Source organism: Triplophysa rosa, linkage group LG5 (assembly GCF_024868665.1).
Source record: "Triplophysa rosa linkage group LG5, Trosa_1v2, whole genome shotgun sequence".
NCBI lineage: Eukaryota > Metazoa > Chordata > Actinopteri > Cypriniformes > Nemacheilidae > Triplophysa > Triplophysa rosa.
The window spans coordinates 15,100,331-15,127,637 of record NC_079894.1 but is presented as its reverse complement, the minus strand read 5'-3'; the positions used below and the strand labels follow the sequence as shown (position 1 = coordinate 15,127,637).

Genomic DNA, 27,307 nt, shown 5'->3' with positions numbered 1-27,307 from the left:
GTTACGTTACCACAATTTTGGGAAAAGGTTTGAGTGTTTCGTGATTACAAATTAGTTGATTAGTTAACCAAGTTATTGTAAATTACTATTTTGGTCGAAACAGATTACATTTTTACTTCAAAATACAGTAACATGTTTTTGCATGGAACATTTCAAATGAGATTTGTTTACATGCAGTAGTGTTGTAAAAAGACAATCTTTTGTGTACATACCATTAGATTTATGAATGTTTGTAATGTTATATTTATTCATTTTATTTTTTTACCAAATAGTAATTAGCAGTTTATCAATTTTATGTAGCCTATTGAGAAAACTTGACTTAAACACTATAAATCATATATTTGGGTATATTAAATGGGTCATATTTTATACCTATGTGACATTTTATTTAGTGCTATGTATCACATAAAATGTTACTTTAGGTTTTTTGCTTGCACAGAAAACATTTTATATGTATGTGACTACTGTGTCTTTAGGATGTCTGTATCATTATAATGATGTTTTAGTTCACACCAAGTTGCCTAAAGGGAAAGTTCACCCCGCCACTCTCCTAATTAGCGAGTTTGGCTTTTTCAGCCCCATCCATTACTAACAGGTGCTTAAAATCAGGCATACAGCAATCCTTTACAGCTTAGCAAACATTTTTAGACGAATGGGTCGTATCTTTTCTGTTTCAGCATGATAATTTCCCTGTGCACAAAGCAAGGTCCATAAAGAAATGATTTACTGAGTCTGGTGTGGAAAACGGACTTGCACAAAGCCCAGACCTAAACCCCATTGAACACCCTTAGGATGATTTAGAATGTGAGCCAGACCGCATCTCCCAACCATCAGTGTCTGACCCCATTGATGCTCTTGTGTCTGAATGTGAATAAATCCCTGCAGCCATCTACCAGAATCCAGTTTTCTGTGTTATGGCTCCTTTTATATCTTTAGAAGCGTAAAGGTGAAAGAATGTGAGTTCATGTTCTAGATGTATGGTATGTGTTCTAGTTTTTATTTACACAAGCATTACATTGGGACTGTTAATAATTTTCATGGAAACCAATACGGTATGGTATATGTAAGGGATAATGTACAGGCAGCCGGCTGCTTGTACATTATCCCGCTTATTACACGGCTACTTGCCACATGAAAAAAACTGGACATAAAATGTGAATTTGAAATCATTTATTAGCTCATTTTTACCGAATGCAGACCTTCCACGAGGAAAAGCCGTTTAGTTTCGGTTTTAAAGTAGGAAACGACGTTCAGACGTCACAAACAGGCAAATTGGTTTAATCATTTGTAAATATAATGTCATATATGTTATTAAAAGACATATTTATAATTCATTTTTGTGTAATATTAAACTGCCACTCTCAAAATGATTTGCAGCATCCGGGTTACAGGGTGTTGTTAGTTTTGAGTGGTTGTTATTTGAAAATAACGAGGAAAAGTTATTTTTATTTGAAAATAACAACCCTTGGAATGTCGCGACTGGCCAGTCAGAATCAAGCATTCAAATGAGCCGTGTAATAAATGTTTGCTAACAAGTCAAGGTTGATCTGTTACTACTGTTGATCTTTCTATACTTAACAATATGTGAATTGTTCTGTACTTACATAAAAGAAAGAATTATAGTACATTGCATGTGGATCTTGCTGGAAAACAATCCTAAGGTTCACGCGCAGCAGAGGGATAACGGAAGTTACACATTAACGTTAATAGTGCTGTCAATATGGATATTTCTCTTAAACAAACACATCGATTCGCTTCAGAAGACCTTTTTTAAGACCACGGAGCCGTGTTGAGCAGTTCTTTGATCGATGGATGCACTTTTTGGAGCTTCAAAAAATTCTACTGCTTGGAATAACATTATATTATAACTTTGACTGCATTATTCTGCAAGAATAAAGTCATATTCAGTTAGGATGCCTTGAGGGTGAGTAAAACATGGGGAAACTTTGTTTCTTGCCTGAAATATCCCTTTAAGTATTAACATGTCAGAAGAATCCAGCAACAAGTGTTTTGTCTGCCTGGCTATTAAGGGACTATTTTCATAGATTTTCAACACATAATCATTTACTTTTCAAATGTAAATGTCAATAATCTCTGAATAACCCCTACTATCCTCCTCTGGATCATGGCTCTAGTTAACTCCCATTCCTCGGCTGCTCCCTGAGGTAGAACGAACTGTCTGTCAGACCCGATCCATCAGTCCCTGTTCAATCATGTGAGAAGGCCCCTTATGTACAGTCTGCACCCTCCCAGGCTCTTCTTATCTCTGGAGGTTAACTACCTCAGAGCTCTGTACATCCCCTTCGCTTTCCTCCACCCTCTGCTGTGATAAATTATGCAGATGAAGGCTGCTCATTACTGCTGTTTTTACTCTGCTGGAGAAAAAGTCATCACCTACGTGAATACATTCTCTTCTGCGTATATACGAAAGGCTTTTAAAAGCATGTCCCGGTCCTCAGAGTTGTGTGTTTTACATTGAACCCTTTTCTGGGTTTCTGCAGTCGGTGGCATTCGCGAGTCTGATTATTTGCACTCTGGTGGTCAGTGTGTATTTTTTGGGTCACTGTTGAGTTGGGCTTCAGGGTGTAGCTCTTTTTCAGTTGATGGCAAAGGTCTGCAGTTAAACATGAGGTCGTGGGCACATGGTGTGTGCAAGACCCTTTGAGAGCGCGGCCTCTCAAGCATCCCTGCAATATAATTGGAAAAGTTATGGGCATTTTCTCTTTAGAGGTTAAATCTTGCTTCTCAGTAGAATATTCAAGCTTCATTAGCATATAAATGAGCGTCTGGTGATGCATGTTTAATTTAAATGTATAATATTCATACACAAAGTGATGATGTAGCTGTAAGTGTACAAACACTGAGGCAGATTAGACTTGATACTTAACTATTTGTACACCTTTCTTTCTTTCTTTCTTTCTTTCATTCATTCCTTCCTTCCTTCCTTTCCTCCCTTCCTCTCTTCCTTTCTTCCTTTCATCCTTCCTTTCATCCTTCCTTTCTTCCTTCCTTTCATCCTTCCTTTCATCCTTCCTTCCTTCCTTCCTTTCATCCTTCCTTTCATCCTTCCTTCCTTCCTTCCTTTCATCCTTCCTTTCATCCTTCCTTCCTTTCTTTCATCCTTCCTTCCTTCCTTTAATCCTTCCTTCCTTCCTTTAATCCTTCCTTCCTTCCTTCCTTTCATTAATTTTTCTTTCTTATGTTTTTCAAGGATTTGCAGAATAATTAGTTTAAGGTCATCAAATCGTTCATCAAGTCCTTCCTCCTTTGAGGAAATTAAATTTATAATGGGCAGTTGTTTGTCTTCTTACTCTTTTATCAACAAACTTTAACTAGTTGCAAAAAAGCTATTTAGCCATTGTATTTAAGGTTCTGTTGCAGGTAAAACGCTGGTTAATGTAAATGTGATAAAGATTATGGTTGTAATACCAAAAAATTGAAAGATTTGAAAAAGAAGTATTATCATTCTGACATGCCGAGATGCTCTTGAAGTTCAACTTGACTTTCAGTTTCCACTTCTTGATCAGAAAGCGTCCGCAAAAGTGGCTACCAGGAAAGTAGCCCTCTTCAATCAACTGAAAACTTTCAAAGCTTTCATGTTAGGCTCTATTTTGGTAAAAAAAATGGCTGCTTTTACCATTCTGATGTTTAAAGTCAAGTACATTATCCCTTTGTTAAATACGTGTTCTTTTTCAGGAGTAAAATAGGTTTTGAATGCTACATGATTGAGATTTCTATGAAAACGCAGCCTAGTTACACACGAAGATCATAATAATGCTTTCCTGTTAATGCTTTCTAAAGGTTTGTGGGTTTTAATATAGTTGCCTCATCCCATCCTGAAACAACAGCCTCATTGTAAAACCTTTGTAAAAAGTGTTCACAAAAGACATTTGGGCTTTGGATGATGTTTGCACTTCTGAAATGTATAGTATAGTACATCAAACTCTAAAGATCTATTGCATTTTCATGTGCTCCTTTTAATGGAACAAGTTCTTCTCATGTCTTCACAGAAACCCAAGCAGAAAAACTGGCACCCTCCAGATGGTTTCATTCTGGGCCTCTGGACTCTTATCATACTGGTGTTCTTCAAGACCTATGGCATCAAACACCTCAAACACATCTTCTAAGGCAGCGACTCTCCCCAACACCACAGGAGTCAAGAAACCTACCGCCATACAGTATGTGAGGCCTGGATATCTTCTCTTTCATGAAAGAGCCCCACCCTCTCTTTGTTCATGCTTGATTTGGTCAGGAATAGGTTTATCTTCATCTTTCTGATGCAGGTTTGTTGTCTTTGGGTTTTGCTTTGTATCCTTTTTGAAAGTGACACGCACTGACTTTTTACTTTGAAACGTTCTTTGTTGTTCTTAGAAGTTTGTAGTCGAATGCATTTGAATTTCACACAGTGACTTTCTTTTGAACTGAGCACACAGGCAGCTCGCAGGGAGATTTTTTTGTTTGTTTTTTTGTTTTTTAATTTCCAGTTATAATTTCATCTACTTTCAGCCCAGAGCGTAGTTCAATTATTTCCTAAAGCGTATTATATCACACTGGCAATGGTAACTTTTATAGACTTCAGGTGTCTTCATTTTTTTCCACAGTGTGATAAAATGGAAGTCTTATTTGTATTTGTGCAAATATACGAAACCTGTATATGCAATTCTTGACTTACTGCATTAATTTAATTGTGCTTTATTATTTGCACTATTATTGTTTAAGGGCTGTATTGTTGTGAATATGGAACAGGAAGAATGTTAAAGGCACAACAGAAGTGTTTTTAAAAATCCACAAAAGATCCACACAGTAAAGTAAATGGAAGCTTAAAAAAGAATGCCCTGGGTAACATTTTACCCCATAAGCAAAAGAAAAATTATAAGACATCTTATGGCGCATGAAGAAAATAAGACCTATTTTTAGGACCAATCAGATTTGCATCAGCATATGTTGTGCACACAATGTCACTCTTATTGCTTCTAAAATATGCTTCAGTTTTGTTGTGAAAATATAATTTCATACATTTTTTCTTCTGGTTTTGGGGTGAAATCTGACCTAGGCATTTTTATGAGATTCACGTTTGAGAGACACATAGACATCAATCACAGAATTTCCATATATAGCAACCATGGCTCCATTTGCCTTTGGCTGTGTCCTGTATCTGCCCATTAGCATCTCCACTCCACATTTAAAAGGGGTCGAGTGTGAATGCGATTGAATCCCTAAATTCTTTATTTCCTCTGTCCGTCTAATGCATCATGTTGGTAGGTCAGACACCCATCACTGTTTAGGAGCATCAGAATATTCACTTGCATTCACGCATATGCTTTTTGTATGAATCCATTATTTAAAAATCAGTCAGTTTCTAGAGTGCCATTTCGTCTTTTTTGTTTGTTGACTTCTATTATCCTGTATTTTTTGTATTGTAAAACTGGCTGAAGGTGGCATTCTGAATAAAGCCTACGCTTAAATAACTCTAAAAGTTTTTATGTTGTTCTTTTGATCTCAAATTTAAACTAATAAAGCAGAGTAGAAGAAAAATAGTGGAAATGGTGAACAAAGAACTCTGTTTACAATGAAGAAGCATTACGGGAATTAAACACAGTAATAAGATGTTGAGATATGAGAAAGTTATGTGAAATGTATGTTACAAATACCCCTATGTTGGTTACTGGTTGATTGAAAAAAATCACACTACTGTATACAGGTACATCTCAAAAAATTAGAATATCGTGAAAAAGGTCAATATTTTTTGTCACTCATTTCAGAAAGTAAAACCCATATATTATATAGATTCATTACACAGAGTGAAATATATTTCAAGCCTTTATTTCTTGAAATTTTGATGATTATGGCTTGCAGATAATGAAAACCCAAAATTCAGTGTCTCAGAAAATTAGAATATTACATAAGATCAATAAAAAAAGGATATTTTACAGAAATGTCAGGCTTCTGAAAAGTATGTTCATTTCTATGCACTCAATATTTGGTTGGGCCTCCTTTTGCATGAATTACTGCATCAATGTGGCGTGGCATGGAGGCAATCAGCCTGTGGCACTGCTCAGGTGTAATGGAAGCCACTGAACAGACACTGAATTTGGGGTTTTCATTATCTGTAAGCCATAACCATCAAAATTTCAAGAAATAAAGGCTTGAAATATTTCACTCTGTGTAATGAATCTATATAATATATGGTTTTCACTTTCTGAAATGAGTGACAAAAAATATTGACAAACGAGGGATAATTAACGAGGGCAGGTGAAAACATGAGACACGGAAGGGAAGCAACACATAAAACGAGAGGGGCGGGGCCAATGACGAGACACGAGAAAACACATGGAGTGTCAAAAGATAAACACCCCATGGTTTTCTCACACAAAACCAAAGGCTTTGTCATGGCTCTGCCACAGTACCAAGAAAAACATGACTAAATGAGGCAGAGCCATGACAGGCAGATATACACACACGGAGGCGCGCTAGGACGGTTCGTGTTAGAGCAGTCAAAAATTAAATGTCATCACATAATGTTCTCTATTTTAAAAGGAAAGTGACTGTAAATGTCAGCATTATCATCTGTGTAAATCATTGAAGAATGTCGAGTGAAACAAGAGCTTATTCAGTTAGTTCAGAGAGTATGCTATTTTATTCCTACAGTTATTCCTGACAGGAGGCTTCCGTAGATATTTACGTAACATTATGGGTGCGTTTACACTTGGCATTAACATGCGACCTGTATCTGGATGTTGTCCACATACACATTGAAAAGACAAGTGTAAACGCGCTTCTGAACGGATTGTCATCCAATCAGCGTGTCCTGATCCAGAGGTAGTCGAGGACGCATTGTGATCGGATCTCAGTGTAATGTAAACGCAATCCAGACATCTTATCTACATTTACCGGTACAATTTCACAGAAAACCCCGTCCGATATCATTATTCTCTCGTCTGTCCGAAGCCTCTCAGACTGCGGAGCAGCTGACAAATGCAGCGGAAAGTTTACTCTTGCTCACGAACGTTGCACAGTCGTTCATTTTCCCACGAAATTATCATGGATACTTTAACCTACAGTCGAGTCTGACGTCATCACCCTAACGTGTTTTTTTTATCAATTTTAACAATCATAGGTAGTTTAGATGGTTAGAGTAAGGTTAGGGTGTGGGTTAGGGTAAAGGTTTCGTAAGACTTGAAACACCAAAGATTTAGTCAAAACCAACAAGCCACGCCCACGGATCTGACTCGAAAGTGATTAAGCGGCAGACGGGCAGCTTGAAACGGAGCTCTGAATACACCGTATATCATTTACACACAGAAACAAGATTGTATAGTGTTGCTTATAGCTGATGTCAGTAAGCACGCTATTTAGGGCGCAGACCAAAGAAACGACGCGCTGTCACTTTCAGCCGAACCAACCCAATACACGAGAACGATGTAAGTGGTCGCTTTTGATCATAGTAACTTCGGCCTACTTATGTGATTATTTTATGTGTCTGTCACATGAATAAACAAATGATGTGTTTAAAAACACCGTTAGAGTCCGTGTGTGTGCGCGCGCGCGCTAGTGAAACCCGCCACAGCTCAAGTACAAAACCTTGTGTCATTTTACAAACGTCCTCTGCATATAGTTTCACATTATATGATCATTAATCGTTTTAACCGCGGTTTACTTCCCACCGCTGCCTGGCTGCGTATCAAATCTGTAACATACGCATCCTCCCCGTTATACGTGTTGTGTGAAATCTACCTGCACCGGGGCTATTTTTAAATTGCAGGCTTATTAAAAAAATGGGCGGGAAACTATAGAGATCCGATCAGTTAGCCAGATGTGGAAGCCACTTGTTGACAAGTGTAAACGCGCTGTGTCCTGATTGTCTGAAGATCCGATCTGCTTGTTCGGATCACCGAGATCGCATGTTCATGCCAAGTGTAAACGCACCCTATGCTTCAACTAAGTTGAATGGTGCAACTCAAAAATATTTTGTAGTGCGTAAATTGTAACTTAGTGCCCGTTTAAGTCAAAACTACAGTATGCTAAGTTGTAACTTACGCACAGCTGGTGCAGCCGGTGTAAGTTAATGAAATCAGTCTTGTTTAACTGGATTTCATTCATTCATTATATTTTCGAGAATGTTTAAGTTGGGGTACTGCAATGTTTATTTTCTATAAAAAATGCTCACTTACTGCAAACGATAGCTAGCAAATTATTTTAAAATAATGTTAGCACATGAAAGCATTGCAAATAATTTGTTTACTTTACGTTCTTCGTGTATGTTTTTGACCAGCAAACTATGCGTAATGAAGAATTGGTGTAAATTACAGTAGAAGTTAAAGAATTTCTGTCTGTAAGGATTTTTTGGTCACCCTAATAAAATCAATGGGTCTGGCCACCTCTAAACAAAAGTTCTGGCTACGCCCCTTCCCAAAAGCATCGTAACTTAAGTAGCACTTGAAAATCATCGTAGATCTACGAGTGCTCTGTCTGAGTAACCGTAGAGCCCTAAATGCATGTTAAGACGACAGATTTATGAGGTCACCTGCAGGACAACCGGAGAATTGCGTTTAAACTTAAACACGCCTATGTGATTTATCATGTTTTTATTTATTTCGTTTTTTTGTTTGTTTAAATCTTTTAAATTACTAAACTAAATTAATCAACACACCGCCAAGAGAAAGACTCCTTATAGTAATAGGTCTTGCTGCAGTGGCCTGTATCGCCTTATTTCTCCATTTCCAACTCTGGCTACACCAATTCTTTCTTTTAATATAATACTACAGTGGCACACTTGACCCATTGTATTTTCTATCTAGAGAGAGGAACTTGTTTTCATGGATTGTCACAATTTTTCTGTGTGGCTCAAACCAGAAATGGCTCGTGTTTATTACTGCCGAAAGGAAGCAAAACCAAGACTGTGTGCACACTTTCTCATTTTTACCTTTCCAGTCATATCCCCAGCGTTCGTATTCAGTTCGAGTTCGTACGATTCCCAAATTAAAGGAACAATGACGGCTTATCAGTGAAGGTAAAAGTCCTATAAAACACAATTTCTTGTACACGGCATCTCATCCTTTATTTGTTAAACAATACTTTTCAGAGTGACACACGATTACCCCACAGTTTTTATAGGAGCTAAATAAATCTTGCAGAATACTTGCGCTTCAGCTGAAGTTTTGACAGGTATATATCAAAATTTATATAATAAACGGTACTTAGCAATAATTCACGGTATAATAGGCCGACTCATCACTCACAGTTGCGCTTTGTATCTAAACGCATTTGTGCATTCAACGGTAATGCCAACTTGTCAGTCATCTGGAGCGCACTCGCATTAAAGCCTCGGCTGCTTTTGCAGTCTCTGCGCGCGCGTACATTTGCATGACTGACGGGTGCAGCGTGGTCATGGTCAATGATGCGATTCCTCATGCTGTATGCGTTCTCAACAACTCGAACATATTTCCACTCTGACCACAGCAATAGATGATGATGCTGCACGTTCTTTTTGGCATAAAAAAACAGTATAAAAATGCGTAAAGAAGCAGTGTGCTCAAAACTGAAAAGGGATTTTGAATATTTACAAAATACTTCTATTGTTTTAATGTTAAACCAATAATAGCATTAATGTTTTAACATTAGTAAATACTTTAAATGTTAACCCAGGCGTGATTTCCGGGTTGTGGGAAATTACTATCCTAAATCCAAGGCGTCTGGAGCTCGGCATAATACCAAAATTTAAATAATGTATTACTGTCAGTCAACACATACAAGAATCATTTGTTTTTCATTTTTAACCAACACTTTTATTCATGTTAAACCACTTAAAATTGGACTTTCAATCAAATACAACTGTTTGTGCCTTTTATGTTCTGTTAAACAATTTATAATGTGCAAACATACAGTAATTGATCCCCAAAAAGAATATTGTAAAATAAATAAAGATTTCTCAAATATAATCAATCCAGTAGGGGCTAGAAAATAGATAATTGGCAAAAGATAAATTATTTTTAAAAAATGTACTTCGTCATATATTCCCCATAAATTTCGATTAGTATGTTTTTTCGCAGCTGTTTTACAGCAATATGCTTTCGGTATATTATGGGGTCATTATAGGTGTCACACTGGGCCAATGGGCTCTATGCATGCGTGACTTCCATGTTTCCTGTAGCTCAGTGGTAAGAGCATTGTGTAAGAGCAAGGTTGTGGGTTCGATCCCAGGGGATTGCACATACCTATGTATAAATGTATAGGATAATGCAATGTAAGTCGCTTTCAAAGTGTCTGCCAAATGCGTAAATGTAAAGCAGAGAGAAATGGAAAAATGAGAAAATAGTTAAATTTAGCAGATGCTGTACATTGCGGCACACAGCAGTGGTATATAGAAGTGGCGTTCTACCATATTTTAATGTTATAACTAAATGTTAACTTATGAAAGTATCATTTCAAATACAGTAGAACAGCACTTCTATATATCACTGCTGTGTGCCGCAATGTACAGCATCTGCTAAATTTAACCATTTTTCCATTTCTCTCTGCTTTATCTCCCCAACCGGAAACTGGGTTCTTCCTGTGAAACGCGGAAGTTATACATGCATACAGCCCATTCATTTACCCTCTAATATTACCTCAGTCCTGTTTCACACAGAAAACTATCACCTTACATTTTGTGTTAACTTTAACACCTGTTCCATCATTCCATAGCATTTGGCATCAAACCCTACGTGTTAACTGTTTTTTTTATTCAAGCCCTACCACAATTCCTCACACAGCATAAAATTAAGAACATCCAGTGAACCTCAGCTGGTTGTTCATAAGGGTTGCTATTCATTGATGATCTAAAGATATGGTCTCGGACAGATGCCTACAGGCCATTGCAATGCCTTTTATATACTTAACTATAAATGAGCAAAAGAAATGGTTTAAGCATCAGTCTTTTATGACTCTGAGAAAGTTCACTCAGAATTTGCCCTCTCACAGTCAAACACGTAAAGCTCCATCCACATGGCAAATAGCCAGTGATCTATCCGATGCAGTTTAAGTTTGACAAAGGCTCTAGTCAGAGTCACGTCTTCTGCGTTCGGGGCGAGCCTGTGGTCTCCGTGCTGTTTCTGGGTAACGGTGGAGGGCTCCAGTCCGGCTGGTAGAAATGGATGTTGTATATCCGAGCCCAGTTAGTGAAAACCCGCTTCTCTGTGATAAAGCGATGGTGGCTGCCTCGACGGCCCCGCTCGTGGGAGATGTACATGGCACATTCGTCTGGACCCGTTGGTTCATAGTAGTGATATGGTACAGAGGGGTGCTGTGACTCCCTGTAGAGAAAAAGTGTAGAGATTAAAATGGGGACTGTGTTATATTAACATAACACGAACAAAATTCCCCGATTCCCAAATTAATCCTCAGATAGATATTCATTTTCAAGGCAATTAACCTGATTTGGTTTTACAGAATAACTTGCTTTAAGGGGAATGAATTGATTTCATGTAATACATTAAGGTTGCAAAATGGCTAGGGGAAAGGTCATGGCTCAGCCCGGAATCACAATGAATCATTTAATTTTCAGCTCTCGGTTATTTTTCATGTAGCACTGTTATGGCAAGGTCTGTCGTGATGTAGGCCACAGTAGGAAACACAAAACAATCATACAGAGAGATCATGTATAAAACTTTAAGTAGATTTTATCTTTATAGCGTGCACATATTTTACACTAAATGTATTTTTTATAAATCCTATGTGTATGGAGAATTGCATACATTGCATGCATATTTCAGTGTCCATTTTGTGCATATCACTGGTGTCCTTCTTGTATCTCCATATTTCCATGATTTTTATTTTTTGCCATAAATCATTATTTTTAGCCACTCTTTATGTTTGTCTCTGGGTTTTGCAAATATCTAACCAGTAAAAAGTATTAAAAAGTGCTTGTCAACTTTGACAACACAGTATTCAATCATTTCAAAAGTTCAGTGTTTTTACATTTCATGAAAAACAGCAAATTTGGACCTTTGAACACCGCTACAGTTTATGTATACTGTATATCGTAATAAAATACCAATCATAATTTTGACTTACCTACAAAAATCTGGAGGCACCATGCCATAAACATTGATTCTGTCACAAAGCTCTAAGGCTATAGTCATTGTGAACCAGCCTGTGCTTAACCAGGAATTAGAGATTCTCCTGAAAAAAAAAATACAGAAAAAACACAATTGTTAACAAACAAACAAGAATTCCTATAGACATTCAGCGCATGCAATCATGAGATTTCGTTCTGTTTAGAATTCAGCCCAGCTGTCAGGATCATTTCTACAACTGAACGTTCTCATCAACCACTCATCAGTTCTGCCAACCGCCCGTTTGACATGAAAGCCCTGGTGATTCTCTGACAAATAACACATTGATAGAGGAAAACAAACACCATTAGCGAACAACAGCCCCGGAAGTGATTGATTAGAAGCCTCTTACTGTTAAATTACCTCTGACAACAAAGCATCTACTCTCTGCCTACTGCCACGTCAATGTTCTTGTGCATGTGGTGGAATATATGAATAGAATTAATCAACATCAAAACTATAACCTCAGCTTGCAAACACTGTGAATTATTACAGCGTGTACTCTGGTCGTTTATCAGCTTGGCATTTACCATTGTTAATTAGGTTTATACAACAGCTAGGTCTGGCCACCAATCCGATTTGATGAAAAGTGTTCGAACGCACTGTTATTTATGACAACAGCACATTTTTTCATTCGTAGATGTATTATTGAAGACCTAAAACTGTATTCTTGACCAAGATTTCCGACAAACCATTGCAAAGATTGGCACAACAAATAACAACCACATAAAATAAAAATCATTATATTGTATCTAAAAGACATGTTTGTGAAATTAAAGGAACAGTTATCTGTATAATATTTTCGTTCTAATGAACACAGAGAAAGATATTTGGAAGAATGCTTGAAACCAAACAGTTTTGGCCACCATTGACTACCATATTAGGAAAAACGGCTTTATACATTTCTCTGTTCTGTTGAACACAAAAGTAGATATTTTAAAGAATGTAGAAAAGCAAACAGTCAATGGTGGCCAAGAACTGTTTGGTTACAAGCATGCTTCCAAATATCTTTCTCTGTGTTCATCAGAACAAAGAAATTTATACAGATTTGGAGGGGGAGTAAATGATGACAGCATGTTTATTTTTGGGTGAACTGTCCCTTTAAAGCTGTACTTTAAGAGCAAACAGATTGTTTGCCTCACTGTTACAAACTTCGTAGGGCTGACAGTTAATTTAGCTTATAGTCTCAAAAACCATCCAAGGATAAACATGCCCCCAAAGGCATAAACTTATTGCAGCAGTCGAGAAAGAAAAAAGCCTGGGTTTGCTATTTGCTGTGGAATGAATCTCAACACTTTACCTCTTAAAGAAGCACAGAGGAGAAAGCTTCTTTCAGTGTGTCTTCACAAAAAAACAAAAGATTCCTGCAAGCCGATATACAAACTGGCAGTCTGAGAATGTTTAGTGAATTAAAAAGCTCTTAGACAAGTGTGTGTGTGTGTACTGTACTGTACTGTACTGTATATGTTTACAACCGTTCATACATTCAGTGACACAGTGGACGACCATAGCCACTGAATTTTAGTCATCTCGAGATTTCAAGTGTGAGGTAATATTTTAGTCATCCAAGTCATAACATTGGACTTAACCAACGTATGCAACGTTTGTCACAACCCAGAAAATTTTGTATTTACTTCAAACCCTTTAAACACTTTGACAGCATTCTTCGAAAAAGCGTTTCTTATAAGGCAAAACCAATTGCTTTGAGTGGAAGGACAGAAAACACAGAATAGAGCTGCTAAGTCATGGAAAAACAATACGGTAGAACACGTGTGCTTGTGCCGCAGGGCTGTCTGTCACACTATCAGCGCCAGGCCACAGAGCAAACACACTGCATCCTGAATGTCAACTGTTCTATAACTCGCATGACTATTTACATGACCTACAATACACAACTCGCACCCTCAGCATGAATCACTTTAGGGAGTCTTGGGGTCCAACTAAAGCTTCAAATATTTGCTGGCTAAAAGGGAAAGTTCTACATCAAAGAAAAGATTTTAATAAAAAAGATCAGGGATTAATAAGCAACGGATTCTGGTTTCTTTATAAACTAGTAATTTTAGGGGGAACGAATGGGCAATATTTGAAAAGCAATTTATATTGCGCTCGCTGCCTTCAGACGCCTGTTGTCAAATGATTGGATCATTTTGTAGATTGTTATTTCGGTTTAAAAACGCTCTGGGTAATAATCAGTAAACAAGCCTGTATCCTTCACATTTATTGCATCTATCAACATTGCCGTCTTTATTTTCTCTCCTTAAATGTTCCAGTACAGTTTGTGAGCCGTGACAACCAAAATTGAGCTTAAACATCTAATTCAACATTGCGAAGGTTCTCAGACACAAATCAAACAGTAGTCACGTGACACGCTTCGGAATGTGACATCACTGGTCACCATTCACTTTCATTGTATTCAAAAGAGCAACATTTGCAACCTGTTCCATCATTTCGAGTCACTGACCCAAGAGAGATGATGACCCAGTTCAGTCAGTTGTACTTTATCTTTCAACATACCCTCTGATGTCTATAACTTGTAGTGTGTGCATGCGTGAGTTTGTGTGTGTGTGGGGGGGGGGGTGGGGGGTTGGGGGGGGTTGGACTAGGCAGCTACAACAATTTGTCGCATTACAGTAAAAAAGATCAAAACGACATTTACACAGGTATAGTTTGACATTTAACAAGCTTTTCTATATAAATGGAGAGAATTTTAAATATGGTTTGCTTGTATGCAAAAGATAATTATTCTTCTGTATTCTGCATAAGAAAACAGTCGTACAGTTAGTGAGAGTAAATTACTGAAACATTCATTTAAAAAGTATAGCTCGTGTGATCAAATTAATATTCATGAGCCTTGGGCTTAGTACAATTTGTACTTTCTAGTTTTAAGAGGACGCTTTTCCTTTAACACTTAATTGGGTCAGAAGGCAAAGAATTCTAGTTTGTTTGTTCTTCTTTTACCATTTTAAGGTTTTTTCCCCTCAGCTCCCACATGAAAAATGCAAGAGTTAAACTTTGTACCTGTAAGCAAATATCTTAAAAGTTTCCTACAGTAACTTTTGATAGACCAGCTCTTTGAAATTCTGTATTTACAAACAAAGACGCGAAAACATTGATCAAACCGAGGAAAAACAGCAGCAGGCATCCGTCCCCAGTCTGATTGACATCTCGCAAGAACAGGTGTTTGTCGAGTGAGGTTTGCTCTTTCATTTTCACTTTCCATTTCATTTGCCACTTGAGAGAATGAAAGCACAGAAACAGATAAAAGATGAAAAAAGGCTGCTGTGATAATGAGCGAGCGCAGCGACAAAACACTGGTATCATTCTGAGCTAATTCATCAGTAGTAATGTTTGAATTTCACTCTAATGAGTCTCCAAAGAGTTTTCAGGAGACCTACATCTGTAAAAATGAGCAATGACATGCATAAACAGAATAATGAGAGCTACAGAATCATCATAATGGTGGCGTTTCCTGGAATTGTCCAATTTGCTGGACTGGGGTGAAAAAATGAAATGAAAGGTGTAAAAATACAGATCTACAACATGTCATTTGAACCTTTTTGCACCTTTTTGGGCTATTTGCACCAATACAGTTTGACCGGACATACATACAACCGATTAATATCAGACAGCAGACTATCACCTTTGCTTCCTAACTGTTATAATGTACAGTATAGTTATTATTTGCATTTATGAATTTGACTGCATTATCAATACATCCAGTGCGTTTAAGTAAATAAATATTACAGTATATCTAGTTCATTTTCTTATCATACACACTAACCTCCTTTTCTCTTTGATTAAGCGGAGATCTGAGCTTAATGTTCCTTAATGTTCAAATCTAAAATCCCTCACAAACTGATTTCCCCCGTGATTCTGATGATGAATAGGAAAAAAGACGTTGGCGTTCTCACACATCAGCAAATCTGGAATAAGACCGGCCTCTGTACACTTCATTCTATCATCTTTCCCTCATAACATCTTTTTAAAAATAAAAATAGGTAGCAAATCAATAGAGCGTGCGGCACACACATTCTGACGAACATGTCTGGTTTCTCAATCATGTAAATGCACACGCTCGCTTTATCGCATTCTGCAGACCCATTTCAATTCTCAGCTGGGTATGAAAATCTATCTGCTAGCCTTTAGACAAGGTGTTATTAGAGTAGTGAATCATCACATTTAGCCTTTGCTTCTGGACAGAATCATTACAGACACTAAAAATTGGCCACTTATCAAATAATCCACTTTCAAATTCTATTAAAAAAGTGTCCATTACCTGTCTTTGCCTGTCTCTCTTTTGAAAACATCATCAAACTGCAGCATTTTTTGCCAGGAGATGATGTAGACCTTGAGTTTGGGCAGCACTTGGTTCATAAGCCGCAGGTTGTTGTAAACCAGACCCTTTCCGTCACGCCGCATGTAACTGCTGGGTCCCCAGAAGATAAAGACTGTGTCCTGGCTGGAGTTGAGGAGTTCCTGACGGCTGCGTAGTACTCGCTGCATGCTGGAATGAGCGATGACCCTCAGGCTGGTGCGCTGACCCACGTCCACCCCATAACCGCGGGCGGTCGGCGCGTCATTCATCCGGATGACGCACTCGGCCTGATCAATCTCTTTTCCGCGCCCCCCGCCGGTCAGATGACCCGAGCTGGTGACCAGCGCGCAGCTGCTGCAGTGCATCTTCAGAGGCTGCGAGGAACAGAGAGGAAAAATCAACATTATCTACGACCCTAAAGCCATCAATATTTCATACACAGTCTATTAAAGATGTAGTGTCATGTAAATAACGACAAAATGCCAAAGAAAACATACATAACCCCCAGTGTAACATTACAAAACAAACGGACTTTACCTTAAAGTCCCAGTGAAATAAAAATGTACAATTCCTATTTTTTCATGAAATATTGCAGCGTTTATTGTAACTAGTGTATCAGTGTGGGTCATTCTCTTGAAAATTTGTTTGCCCTCATAATCTTCGGTTAAAATCTGATAATGCACTTCAGTCCTCTAGTGACTATCCATCACAAATGACACAAGTTAGACGTCTTAGGCGGAGCATCCGTTAACTCCTCCCTTTCAACTGCCAGCTCCTCCCTTTAGTCTGCTGCCAGTTCCATTTAAATGTATACGTACATCCAGGGGCGTAGCAAGCTTTTCAAAAGTGCGGGGATGGATGTGGTTTGTTTGTTAAGAATAAAAAACGATGACTACAATGACAGAAGGGTACAAAAGGTATAACATACAAGATATAAAAAGCTTCCCATTTAAATGAGTGATACTAGAAAAGTATAAAAACACACTCGGTGGTAGGCTTGATAGTGACATGGGTCTGACAGGACTGTGACTGAGACTGCTAAATTTGGCTTACTTGCACCTTGAAAAGGGGAGATATAAAAAAACTAGGGCTGTCAACGTTAACGCGTTAACGCATGCGATTAACTTTTTCAAATTAACGCGTGAGAAAATATTTATCGCAATTAACGCAGCATCCGTTTGTTTTGACATCCTTTGTCTAGCGTTACATTATGTAATCACGCTCTTATTCGTGTACAGGCTTTTAAACCACTTAAGCACGATTTGAAACAGTTGCTTTGACGCGTTCAATGGAGATAGACCGCTTCTAAACTGTGGGACGCGGCAAAACGCAACGCGAGGTCCAGTCTGGTGTAAACAGTCACCTGCTAAGGGCTGCGTCGGTGAATCTCTGTCAGACAGCGCATCCGTGTTAAGTTCTCTTTCGTGCTTGAATGGATAAAACCACACAAGATTATGTCAGAAAGCCCGTTTTGTCTAGCATTTTCTTAAGCACAGACTTCAAAGTGTAAAATAAAATCTTAAATGAATGCAAAGAGTTGTGAAAATGGGAGCGCGGTGACGGTCAGATCTGCGTTCTGGGGCAGCTCTTAAAGGGACCACGTTCTTAAACGTGCTGCTGTGACTCCTGTCACTAATGTTAATCAAAGAACAAAATAAAAGAAGAAATCAATGTGATTTTGTAGCTTTAATGAGAATTCTTCTGCATTTAATTTATAATTTAGCATTAATAAAGACTGTAAAGTGTCCTTCAATTCCTGTATGTTTCCTACATGAGCTCTCAATTATGCTGTTGAATGGCTATAATTCATGTTAAAATAATCAATTTAATAGAGACATCAGTTACAGTACTAATATCAAAATGCTAGCTTTCATAAAATGATGCTGTTAAAGAAATATGTTGTTTCTACATCAATTTGAAGATTAAATGTGAAATTATTAAAATGTAAAAGTATATTTTAAAATATAATAGTTATGTGCGATTAATCGTGATTAATCACAGAAAAAACGTGTGATTAATCCGATTAATTTTTTAATCGATTGACAGCACTAAAAAAAACAAAAAGAAAAAAAACGCCCACACAAAGCTTTTTCTCTGGTGGTATAAATAATGTAACAATTTACTGTTTTTAAACATTAAAATAATATACACTTTTCTTTCATAGTTCTTCAACAGGTATGCAAACAATGACATCATTTCTCACTTTTTTCTCCTCAACAGGTACAATCAAAAACAACAGGTAAGTATCCACAAAAGTATTCAGCTAATCAACAAACAATGCTAAAAAATATCAAAATCAATTGCACTGGCAATAAACCCATAAATACACTGCTTAACAATGACAATGTGTCCCTCCTCCTCGTCAATTCCCTGCCTTCTTCATCACAGTTACTTTATACATTGCATGCCACATACATAACCGAATTTAGCTAGCTGCTGAACAATATCCCAATTAGCAATTAGCATTAGTCTAAAAAACGAAATATAATACAGAAAACACTCGACATGTCAACAAAACATAAACAGAACCTCTTCCCAAACATATATCAAGCTTATTTAAAAACCTCGAAAGTATAAACACTCATTCAAAGTACCTGGAAAAGGGAGATGTAAATAACGATAACCATAAATTCCCGCCTCCTCAGCACGAGCTGACCGATAAATCTAACACACCAAGAGAGGCGGGACTTAAGGCAGAACAGCCAATCATCAGCCGGTCACATTCAAAGCCAGTGTCATGTTTGAGAGGGAGGGGAGAGCAGGCAGTCACAGCGAGCGCAGAGAAACGGAGCGGCCAGAGAAACGGAGGAGCGACTGCTGTAAGGCGTTTGTGCAAAACTGCGGAAAAACTGCAGAAAAAGTGTGGGTGTTGAACCCTCTCACCGGGAAAAGTGTGGGTGTTAAAACACCCACATCCCCCACGGGTGCGACGCGCCTGCGTACATCCAACCAAATTGCAATGAAAAACAAATTTTCCTCATTCTAAAATTCCATTTCACTCGGAAATGCTTCAGAATACGGAAGTAAAATGATCGCAACTTCTGGTTTACTGGGACTTTAACACTCATTACCTTAAGGAATTAAGGAAAAAAAATTATATCCTTATGTTAAAAATATATTCATTTTACAGAAGTTACAACAATTGTGGCGTAAAGACAAACACTGTTGCCCTAATATTTTTTTATTTTAGTGTGCTTGGTTACCGAGGTAACAATGGTTTTATTAAAGAGCATTATCGAGATGTGATGCATGTACACAAACAAAGAAAAAATGTCACATTCATCGCGTGTAAACTGTATTTTGCGAAATTATGCCAAAAGTGTGAAAGTATTGTTTAAATGCATTAAGATACATAAAAACGCACAAAAATGTTTAAAATGTAATTTCTCTCAAAGGGAAAAACACTTTTTAAAACTACACATTACTTGAGATTTAATGAAAATGTTCAATACATTTGTATCCCTATCATTTCAACTATAGAAAAGATATGAAAAGATGTGAAATGAACTAGGTGTGTAATGATACAACAATGCCACGGTTCGGTTCAGACCACGGTTTTGGGACCACGGTTCAGTAGTACAAGTTATAAATAAAACGCCATCGTGCTTTGAAGGATACGAAGTCACTTAAGGGTTAACTCACCATAGGAGAGAGTGACTGACTTGTGATGCGATCGCTTTTCTCTCACACATACGCAATATAAGCATATAACACGATGTCTATGTAGTTGTATCTGTTTTTTCAGAAGGTTATGATGACAATGGGTTTCAGACAGTACACTGACTGACAGCGTAATGCGATCGTTCTATTTCATTTCAGTCAACACGCCACAGTATGGGTCAGCCTAGCTAAGGATGAGCTGTCAGGAGATGGTATATCAAATTAGCCACGCCCCGCTTGCAACCCTGGCTATAAATACGGGTGTGAACCACCACCCATTCTCTTTTTTGCCTCCTAGCTATCGATGCAAACTGTTCACGGTAAAATTTCAGTGATAGCGTCTGGCAGGTTTGGAAGGGACGAACGCCCTGAGCATTCTGAGACGGACGACATCTCTGACTCCGACATGGGTGAGTACGCTTCCCAGGCCTCAGACGCAATGGCTCTAGACCCTTCAGACAGAGCAGTGATTGCCAGAGCAGCAGTGTGGGCAAACCTGCCTCCCCAGGCTGCCACAACATCAACCTCAGTGTTCGATAGAGGCCCTCAGCGTCATAAATCAGAAGGGTTGCCAATCCTTCCTGATTTTATAGCGGAGTTGCAGTCTTCCTGGAAGGCCCCTAGTTCCACGGCACTTCCTAGGACACAGATGAGTAACCTAGCAGGAGCAGCAACCCAGGGGCTGACTACAGCTCCTCAGATCGGGCCAACATTTGCTATGTTGACCGGGGCTGTGGCTAGGACTGGAAGGGACGCTACACACCCTCACAAGCAGGGTAGGATGATTGACAGTCAGCTGCGGAAAGCCTATCAGGCCTCTGCCTTGTCAGCTCGACTAGCATGCACAAATTCTCTCCTTTTGGTGTTTGGAAAGTCTGTTGCAGGATTCATTCTCCTCCTCGACAGAGGAGGAAAGTATCCCAGAATCATTACGAGTGGTTGATATGCTGCTCCGAGGAACAAGTGCACATGCCCAAGCCCTGGGGCAATCCATGGCCAATGTGGTACAAGCACGTCGTCAGGTATGGCTTTCTCATGCTAATCTGTTGGATCAAGACTGCATGGCAGTCATTGCAGCCCCACTGGTGCCTGGAGAGGTCTTTGGTCCCCCGGCAGAAGCTGCCTTGGAACAGTCTCGCAGAACGAGAGAACTAACCCGATCAGTGGTTAGAGCACCAGCTACTCGTGGTCCGCGTACTTTTGCCGGGAGCAGTAGCTGGGCTCGAGCTGAATCATCAAGCCATGCCTTTGTAGGTCACCGTCACTCTGCTGCTCAAAGAGCGCCTACAGGACCAAGCCAAGGAGCTGGGCAGTCCTTTCGTAGGACACAACAAGCAAAGTTCTCCACTACGCGTGGAGGAAGAAACCATCCATGACAGTCATCAACCTCCGACTCCACGTTTTTCCAGCCAACATCTCTTGCACTGGCGCCAATGCACTCGATGTCCATGGGTACTGAGTACCTTGGAGTCCGGTTACAGAATCCAATTCAAATCGAAACCACCCCAATTTCAAGGGATAGTTCCTACTGTGTTGAGAGGAGAACTGCAACGCAGGTCTCTGGAAGAAGAGGTTTCAGTTCTTTTAGGAAAGGGAGCAATAACACGCCTGCCCTCAGCGATAGGGCAGGGGTTTTATTCAACCTACTTCCTGATTTCAAAGAGGGATGGGGGTCTTCGGCCCATCCTGAACCTCAAGAAATTCAATCGACACTTAAAGCGACTGAGTTTCCATATGCTTCGTCTTTCAACCCTTTTGACGTTCATCAGAGAAGGGGATTGGTTCACGACAGTAGATCTCCAGGATGCCTACTTCCATATCCCAATTCACAGAGACCACAAGAAGTATCTCAGGTTTCACTTTCAGGGAAACTCTTACGAGTACAACGTTCTCCCCTTCGGTCTGTCATTGGCCCCCCGCACCTTCACCAAGTGTATGGGTGCGGCGCTCACTCCACTCCGTCGCCAAGGTCTCCGCATTGCCAATTACCTGGACGATTGGATAATCTGTTCCCCTACAGAGGTACAGGCCAGGAGCGACACAAGCGTGGTCTTAGCCCACTTGCGAAAATTGGGGCTGACTCCGAACACCAAGAAGAGTTGTCTCACTCCCACGAGAGTTGTGACATTCCTGGGCTTGAGTTTGAGTTCAATGGTGATGAGAGCATCTCTGACTCTACAGAGACAGTCAGTGCTGAAGGACAGCCTGTCCGAGTTCATCACAACAAGGCAAGTTAAGGTAAAGAAGGGTCGGAGGCTGCTTGGCCTAATGGCAGCAGCCAGTCAGGTGGTGCCGTTGGGGTTGCTTCATATGCGCCCATTGCAACGATGGTTCGCAAGATACAAAGTGAATCCATACGAAAATGGACGTCGACTGATTCCCAGAGACCTGGATTGTCTTCCAGCGGTAAAATGGTGGCTCTCGACTCCAGGCCTGACAGAAGGAGTCAAGCTGGGCCCATTATGTTCAAGGGAGACCATAACGACAGATGCTTCACAGACAGGCTGGGGTGCTGTCTGGCGAGGCAATCCAGTACAAGGGGAATGGGATGCCTCATGGGTAGGAGTACACATCAACCTCTTGGAGTTGGAGGCTGTATTTCGAGCTTTGATCCACTTTCTGCCTCAACTTTTGGTGAGACAAGTACTTATCCGTTCAGACAACACAACGGTCGTGTCGTACATAAACCACCAGGGTCGATGCCCCTACACAGGAAGGCCCGGGATCTCCTGTTGTGGGCACATGCTCGAGGTGTGTCCCTAAGGGCTGTACACTTGCCAGGAGAGGACAATGTAGCAGCCGACCTCTTATCAAGGGGGGGTCCCAAGCCAGGAGAATGGCGACTTCACACCACGGTGATAGAGGCCATTTGGCTTCGTTTCGGGAAGGCCAAAGTAGACATTTTCGCCACACAGGAAAACACACACTGTCCCCTGTGGTATTCGATGAGGGGCCCCAGAGGGCCCCTAGGGGTGGACGCTCTGGCGAACGATTGGCCCCCAGTGCTCCTGTATGCATTTCCTCCTTTCCCACTTCTGCCTGCAGTCCTGGCCAAGGTGAGAGCTCTGAAGGCCAGACTCCTACTGGTGGCACCGGATTGGCCTCAACAGCCATGGATGGCCGATTTGATAGCATTGTTGATAGGGGCACCTTGGGGTCTCCCAGTCACAAACGATATGCTGTCCCAGGCCCAGGGTCAGATCTCCCACCCGACTCCAGGGAAGTTCAGGTTACATGTCTGGCCACTAGACAGGAGTCAGCCAGGATTCTAGGAACAGCAGTTCTGACCACATTGCAAGCGGCCAAAGCTCCATCCACAAGGCGGCTTTATGCCTCTAGATGGGAGCGGTATTCTAGATGGTGTCACTCACTGGAGATAGACCCATTGTCGTGTGGAGTGGATTCCATCCTCTCATTTCTCCAGTTCGTACTGGAGACTGGAGTAACGGAATCAACCTTGAGAGGCTATGTGGCAGCTATATCTGACCGTCATGAGGGCTATGGAGGTTGCACAGTGGGGTCTCAACCTCTTCTCAGACGTTATCTCAAGGGGGCTCGCAGACTTTGCCCATCTCGAGCTCGACTAATTCCCTCATGGGATCTGGGTGTCGTCTTGAAGGCTCTGGCAGAACCTCCTTTCGAACCTCTACATGAACTAGGGATGGAATTTCTGACGTTGAAGATGGCATTTCTCTTGTCTATCTCTTCAATCAAGAGGGTGAGTGAGATTCATGCCTTCTCTGTGCATTCGGCATGTTTGAGATTGGGAGAAGAGGGCTCATCTATGTCGCTTCTTCAAAACCCTTCATTTCTGCCAAAAGTTCTACCCCGTTCTTTTGTTTCCAGGCCTTTGGTGCTAGAACCATTCCATCCACCTCCTCATGTTTCAGAGGAATCGGCCAGACTTCATCTAATCTGTCCTGTCAGGGCACTGAGAAGGTACATTTCTTGCACAGAACAGATCAGGCGTACCGATCAGTTATTTGTGTGTTATGGAAACTTAGTACAAGGCCAGGCAGTATCCAAGCAGAGGCTGTCAAAATGGATTGTCAGGCTGATTGAGCTTGCCTATCACAGCGCTGGGATGCCTCACCCTCAGGGAGTAGTGGCCCACTCTAAAAGAGGAGTGGCTGCCTACTGGGCATTGTTTAGTGGTGCTCCTTTGGAAGATGTGTGCGCAGCAGCAGGATGGTCATCATCGCTGACATTTGCAAAGTTTTATCGTCTAGATGTGGCTACGACAGTCTCATCAACTGTCCTGCAGACAGCAGTACTGCCTGATCGGACTTGTGTAAGTGATGTCCAGGTGCAGAACACCCTCTGATTAACTGTGTTAAGGTAATGTTGTCAAGGTGCTGACCGCCCTCTGACTTAACTGTGTGAATGTAAATATCGAGGTGCAGAACACGCTCTGATTTCACTGTGTACATGTAAATATTGTCGAGGTTCTGACTGCCCTCTGATTACCTGTGTACACAACAAGGTAAACTAATAAATGTTCTATTCAGCATTAAAAGGTTTCCTTGAGATTATTACCCCGCTTGGGTTGGTTCTCCCCTCCTGACCTTATCTGGCATACAGTTGACCCATACTGTGGCGTGTTGACTGAAATGAAATAGAACGATGGGTTACATAAGGTAACCTAGTTCTATGAATAAGGTCAACACGCCACACGGCGTGGTCACTCGGGGAGTACTTTTCACTACTCGGCAAAAGAGAATGGGTGGTGGTTCACACCCGTATTTATAGCCAGGGTTGCAAGCGGGGCGTGGCTAATTTGATATACCATCTCCTGACAGCTCATCCTTAGCTAGGCTGACCCATACTGTGGCGTGTTGACCTTATTCATAGAACTAGGTTACCTTACGTAACCCATCGTTTTCCACTCCTTCATATGCAATATAAGCATAACATCTAAGATATACTTGTATTATAAATCCTTTAAATGTGCTTCGTATCCTTCAAAGCACGATGGTTTTTTATTTATAACTTGTACTACACAGATCTAAAAGAGCATGAAACAGGCGGATATAACAAATCATAGTTATGCAATCTATTTAAAAGTGCTTTGATGAAGTTCTGGAAGATATTTTGCTCATTGATGTTTGTAAATAACGTAATGTGAAATTGCATTGTTGTACTGTGGTAACAGTTACCCAGGCAGCGCGGTGCACAGTGCATACGCTGCCGGTATGAAAGAACAATGGGCACGCGCTGCTAAAGCGCGATTTTTACTTCTGCGTAAGACCTACGGTGTAGCCTACGTAGGAGTAGGGTATGCACAGGGTACGCGGCTCTGCATAGGCTACGCCGTAGGTTACACAGAACCATAAATTGGCCTTAACGCTCTCCCTACGTGCTGCTGCCGCTTATGGAAAGCCGTTTGGGTCATATTTCGCCATCAACCAGACTCCTGGTGTTCAAAAGACGCCTGGTTTTACGGCATTTAAGACTTACAGACTCCGTAAAGTACGGCGTTTTGTAGCGCATGCGCCGTAAATTACGCCGTTTTCGCCGTCGAAACGGCGCTAATAACGGCGTTTTAACTGCAATTTGAAACTGCCGCTGCCGCGCACGCGATCCACTGCGCTACCGAGGCTGACACCTTCGTGAAAGAAGTCAATGCATTTTACAAACATGAACGTACACAGAGTCATGGCCGTGCACACTCTAGAAAATATGCCGTTTGTGCACATATGATAAACGAAAAGATGGAAAAACGTGCCCAATGGGATAAAATCACATAATGAAAGTCTAAACATTATTCGCAATAAAGTTAAAAACAGGAAACGTTATTCAGATCGACATTCTACTACACAGGTCTTTCTGTTCATTGGAGGGGTTGGACTGTGTAGAAAAGGCAGGGCTGATTTGAATATTATAGAAAATGCCGCATTTTACGGCGTCATTGTTACACGGAAACGCCGTCGTTTACGGCATACTATGGAAGTCCAAACAGCGAAATGAACGGCGTTTCAAATTGCACTTAAAACGCCGTTATTAACGCCGTTTCGACGGCGAAAAAAACGTAATTTACGGCGCATGCGCTACAAAACGTCTGTAAGTCTTAAACGCCATAAAAACCAGGCGTCTTTTGAACACCAGGCGTCTGGTTGATGGCGAAATATGACCCAAACGGCTTTCCATAGCCGCTCCGCCTACGCTCTGCTTATGTGTGCGGTATGAAACGGGTGTGACTCTCTGGGCGCGCGCATATCTCAAACAACCCGCGAGACCTGAAGGCTTTTAGTGATTATTCTTCATGAAAGCTGCATTGATACACGTTTGGCTTCTATCAATAGCGACTCACAAATAAATAGTATTTAGTGTGATGTATAACATTTTGTATGCTTTGCAGTATTGTTAGAGATCTTTATACAATAGTTTAGTGCTTAAAGTTTAAACACATGTTTCACTTGGACGCTTTTAAGGAGCTCGTCACGCGCAGTTCCGCGGTTCGTATCGAGGGAGGTGTATCGCGGATCATTCGGTTCGGTTCGAATATCGTTACACCCCTAAAATTAACAACAGTTATTCACTTCTTCAATTATTGAACATGCAAAGCTGTGTGTATCTAAGTGCACAAGGCTTTTAAGAACTTGACGGTAGAAATAATTATTGATGATGAGGAATATGGCATACCCTAATGAAAAGGATAAGGCAATCAGTACTTGCATCCAGAAAAACAGATTTTTTTCTTAAAGATTTTCTTTTGTTAGATATATAATTGCAGTGGTTAGTTATTCAGGGGTCACTGGCTGACCTTGAATATCTGGTAGTCTTAAGAATCCATCCATCTTCTCCTACACATCTGCACATACATGCCAAACAGTATTCCACTGCATGTCTTTCCCTTTTCTAGTTTATGGCTTTTCATGAATTATTCCAACTCGACATAAAAGCCACATTGGCATTTCTACAGTGATAAGGGCACAGCCCCTTCACCTCCTCCATAGGGGATGAAGTGTTTTGGGAAAAGGCCTATCTCTGCTTTTAAAGGAAGCATTACATTTTCACTCTTCTCCATCCTCTGTTACACTCTTTAAATCAATAATATGCAAAAAGTGCAGCCAGCATTGCATAATTTGTCCCGGATGAAAGCATCCGCTGTGAGAGAAATAACAATAACAAATGGCGGCATGTATTCTGCAGGCAGCGCTGTGGCATTTGCATGCTTCTCCTATTGCCGTCCATTGTTCACTCTTGGTAATGGCACTCCGCCGCAGGTCATAGAAGACAC

At 40.4% G+C, this 27,307-nt stretch overlaps 2 protein-coding genes across 2 annotated transcripts in view; one reads left to right on the top strand and one right to left on the bottom strand.

The window, feature by feature from the left end:
* Positions 1-5,476, top strand: part of pigk (phosphatidylinositol glycan anchor biosynthesis, class K) — a 33,907-nt gene extending 28,431 nt beyond the window's left edge. Inside the window, exon 11 of the mRNA XM_057334752.1 lies at positions 4,011-5,476. Coding sequence (XP_057190735.1) covers positions 4,011-4,127 — 117 coding nt within the window. The 3' untranslated portion in view covers positions 4,128-5,476. The remainder of the gene's footprint in view (positions 1-4,010) is intronic.
* A 4,304-nt stretch (positions 5,477-9,780) lies between these two features.
* Positions 9,781-27,307, bottom strand: part of st6galnac5a (ST6 (alpha-N-acetyl-neuraminyl-2,3-beta-galactosyl-1,3)-N-acetylgalactosaminide alpha-2,6-sialyltransferase 5a) — a 40,476-nt gene continuing 22,949 nt past the window's right edge. The window contains exons 3-5 of the mRNA XM_057333002.1: positions 16,369-16,781; positions 12,052-12,159; positions 9,781-11,291 (exon numbers count right to left, since the gene is read on the bottom strand). Of these exons, the coding sequence (XP_057188985.1) occupies positions 11,045-11,291; positions 12,052-12,159; positions 16,369-16,781 (768 nt within the window). The 3' untranslated portion in view covers positions 9,781-11,044. The remainder of the gene's footprint in view (positions 11,292-12,051; positions 12,160-16,368; positions 16,782-27,307) is intronic.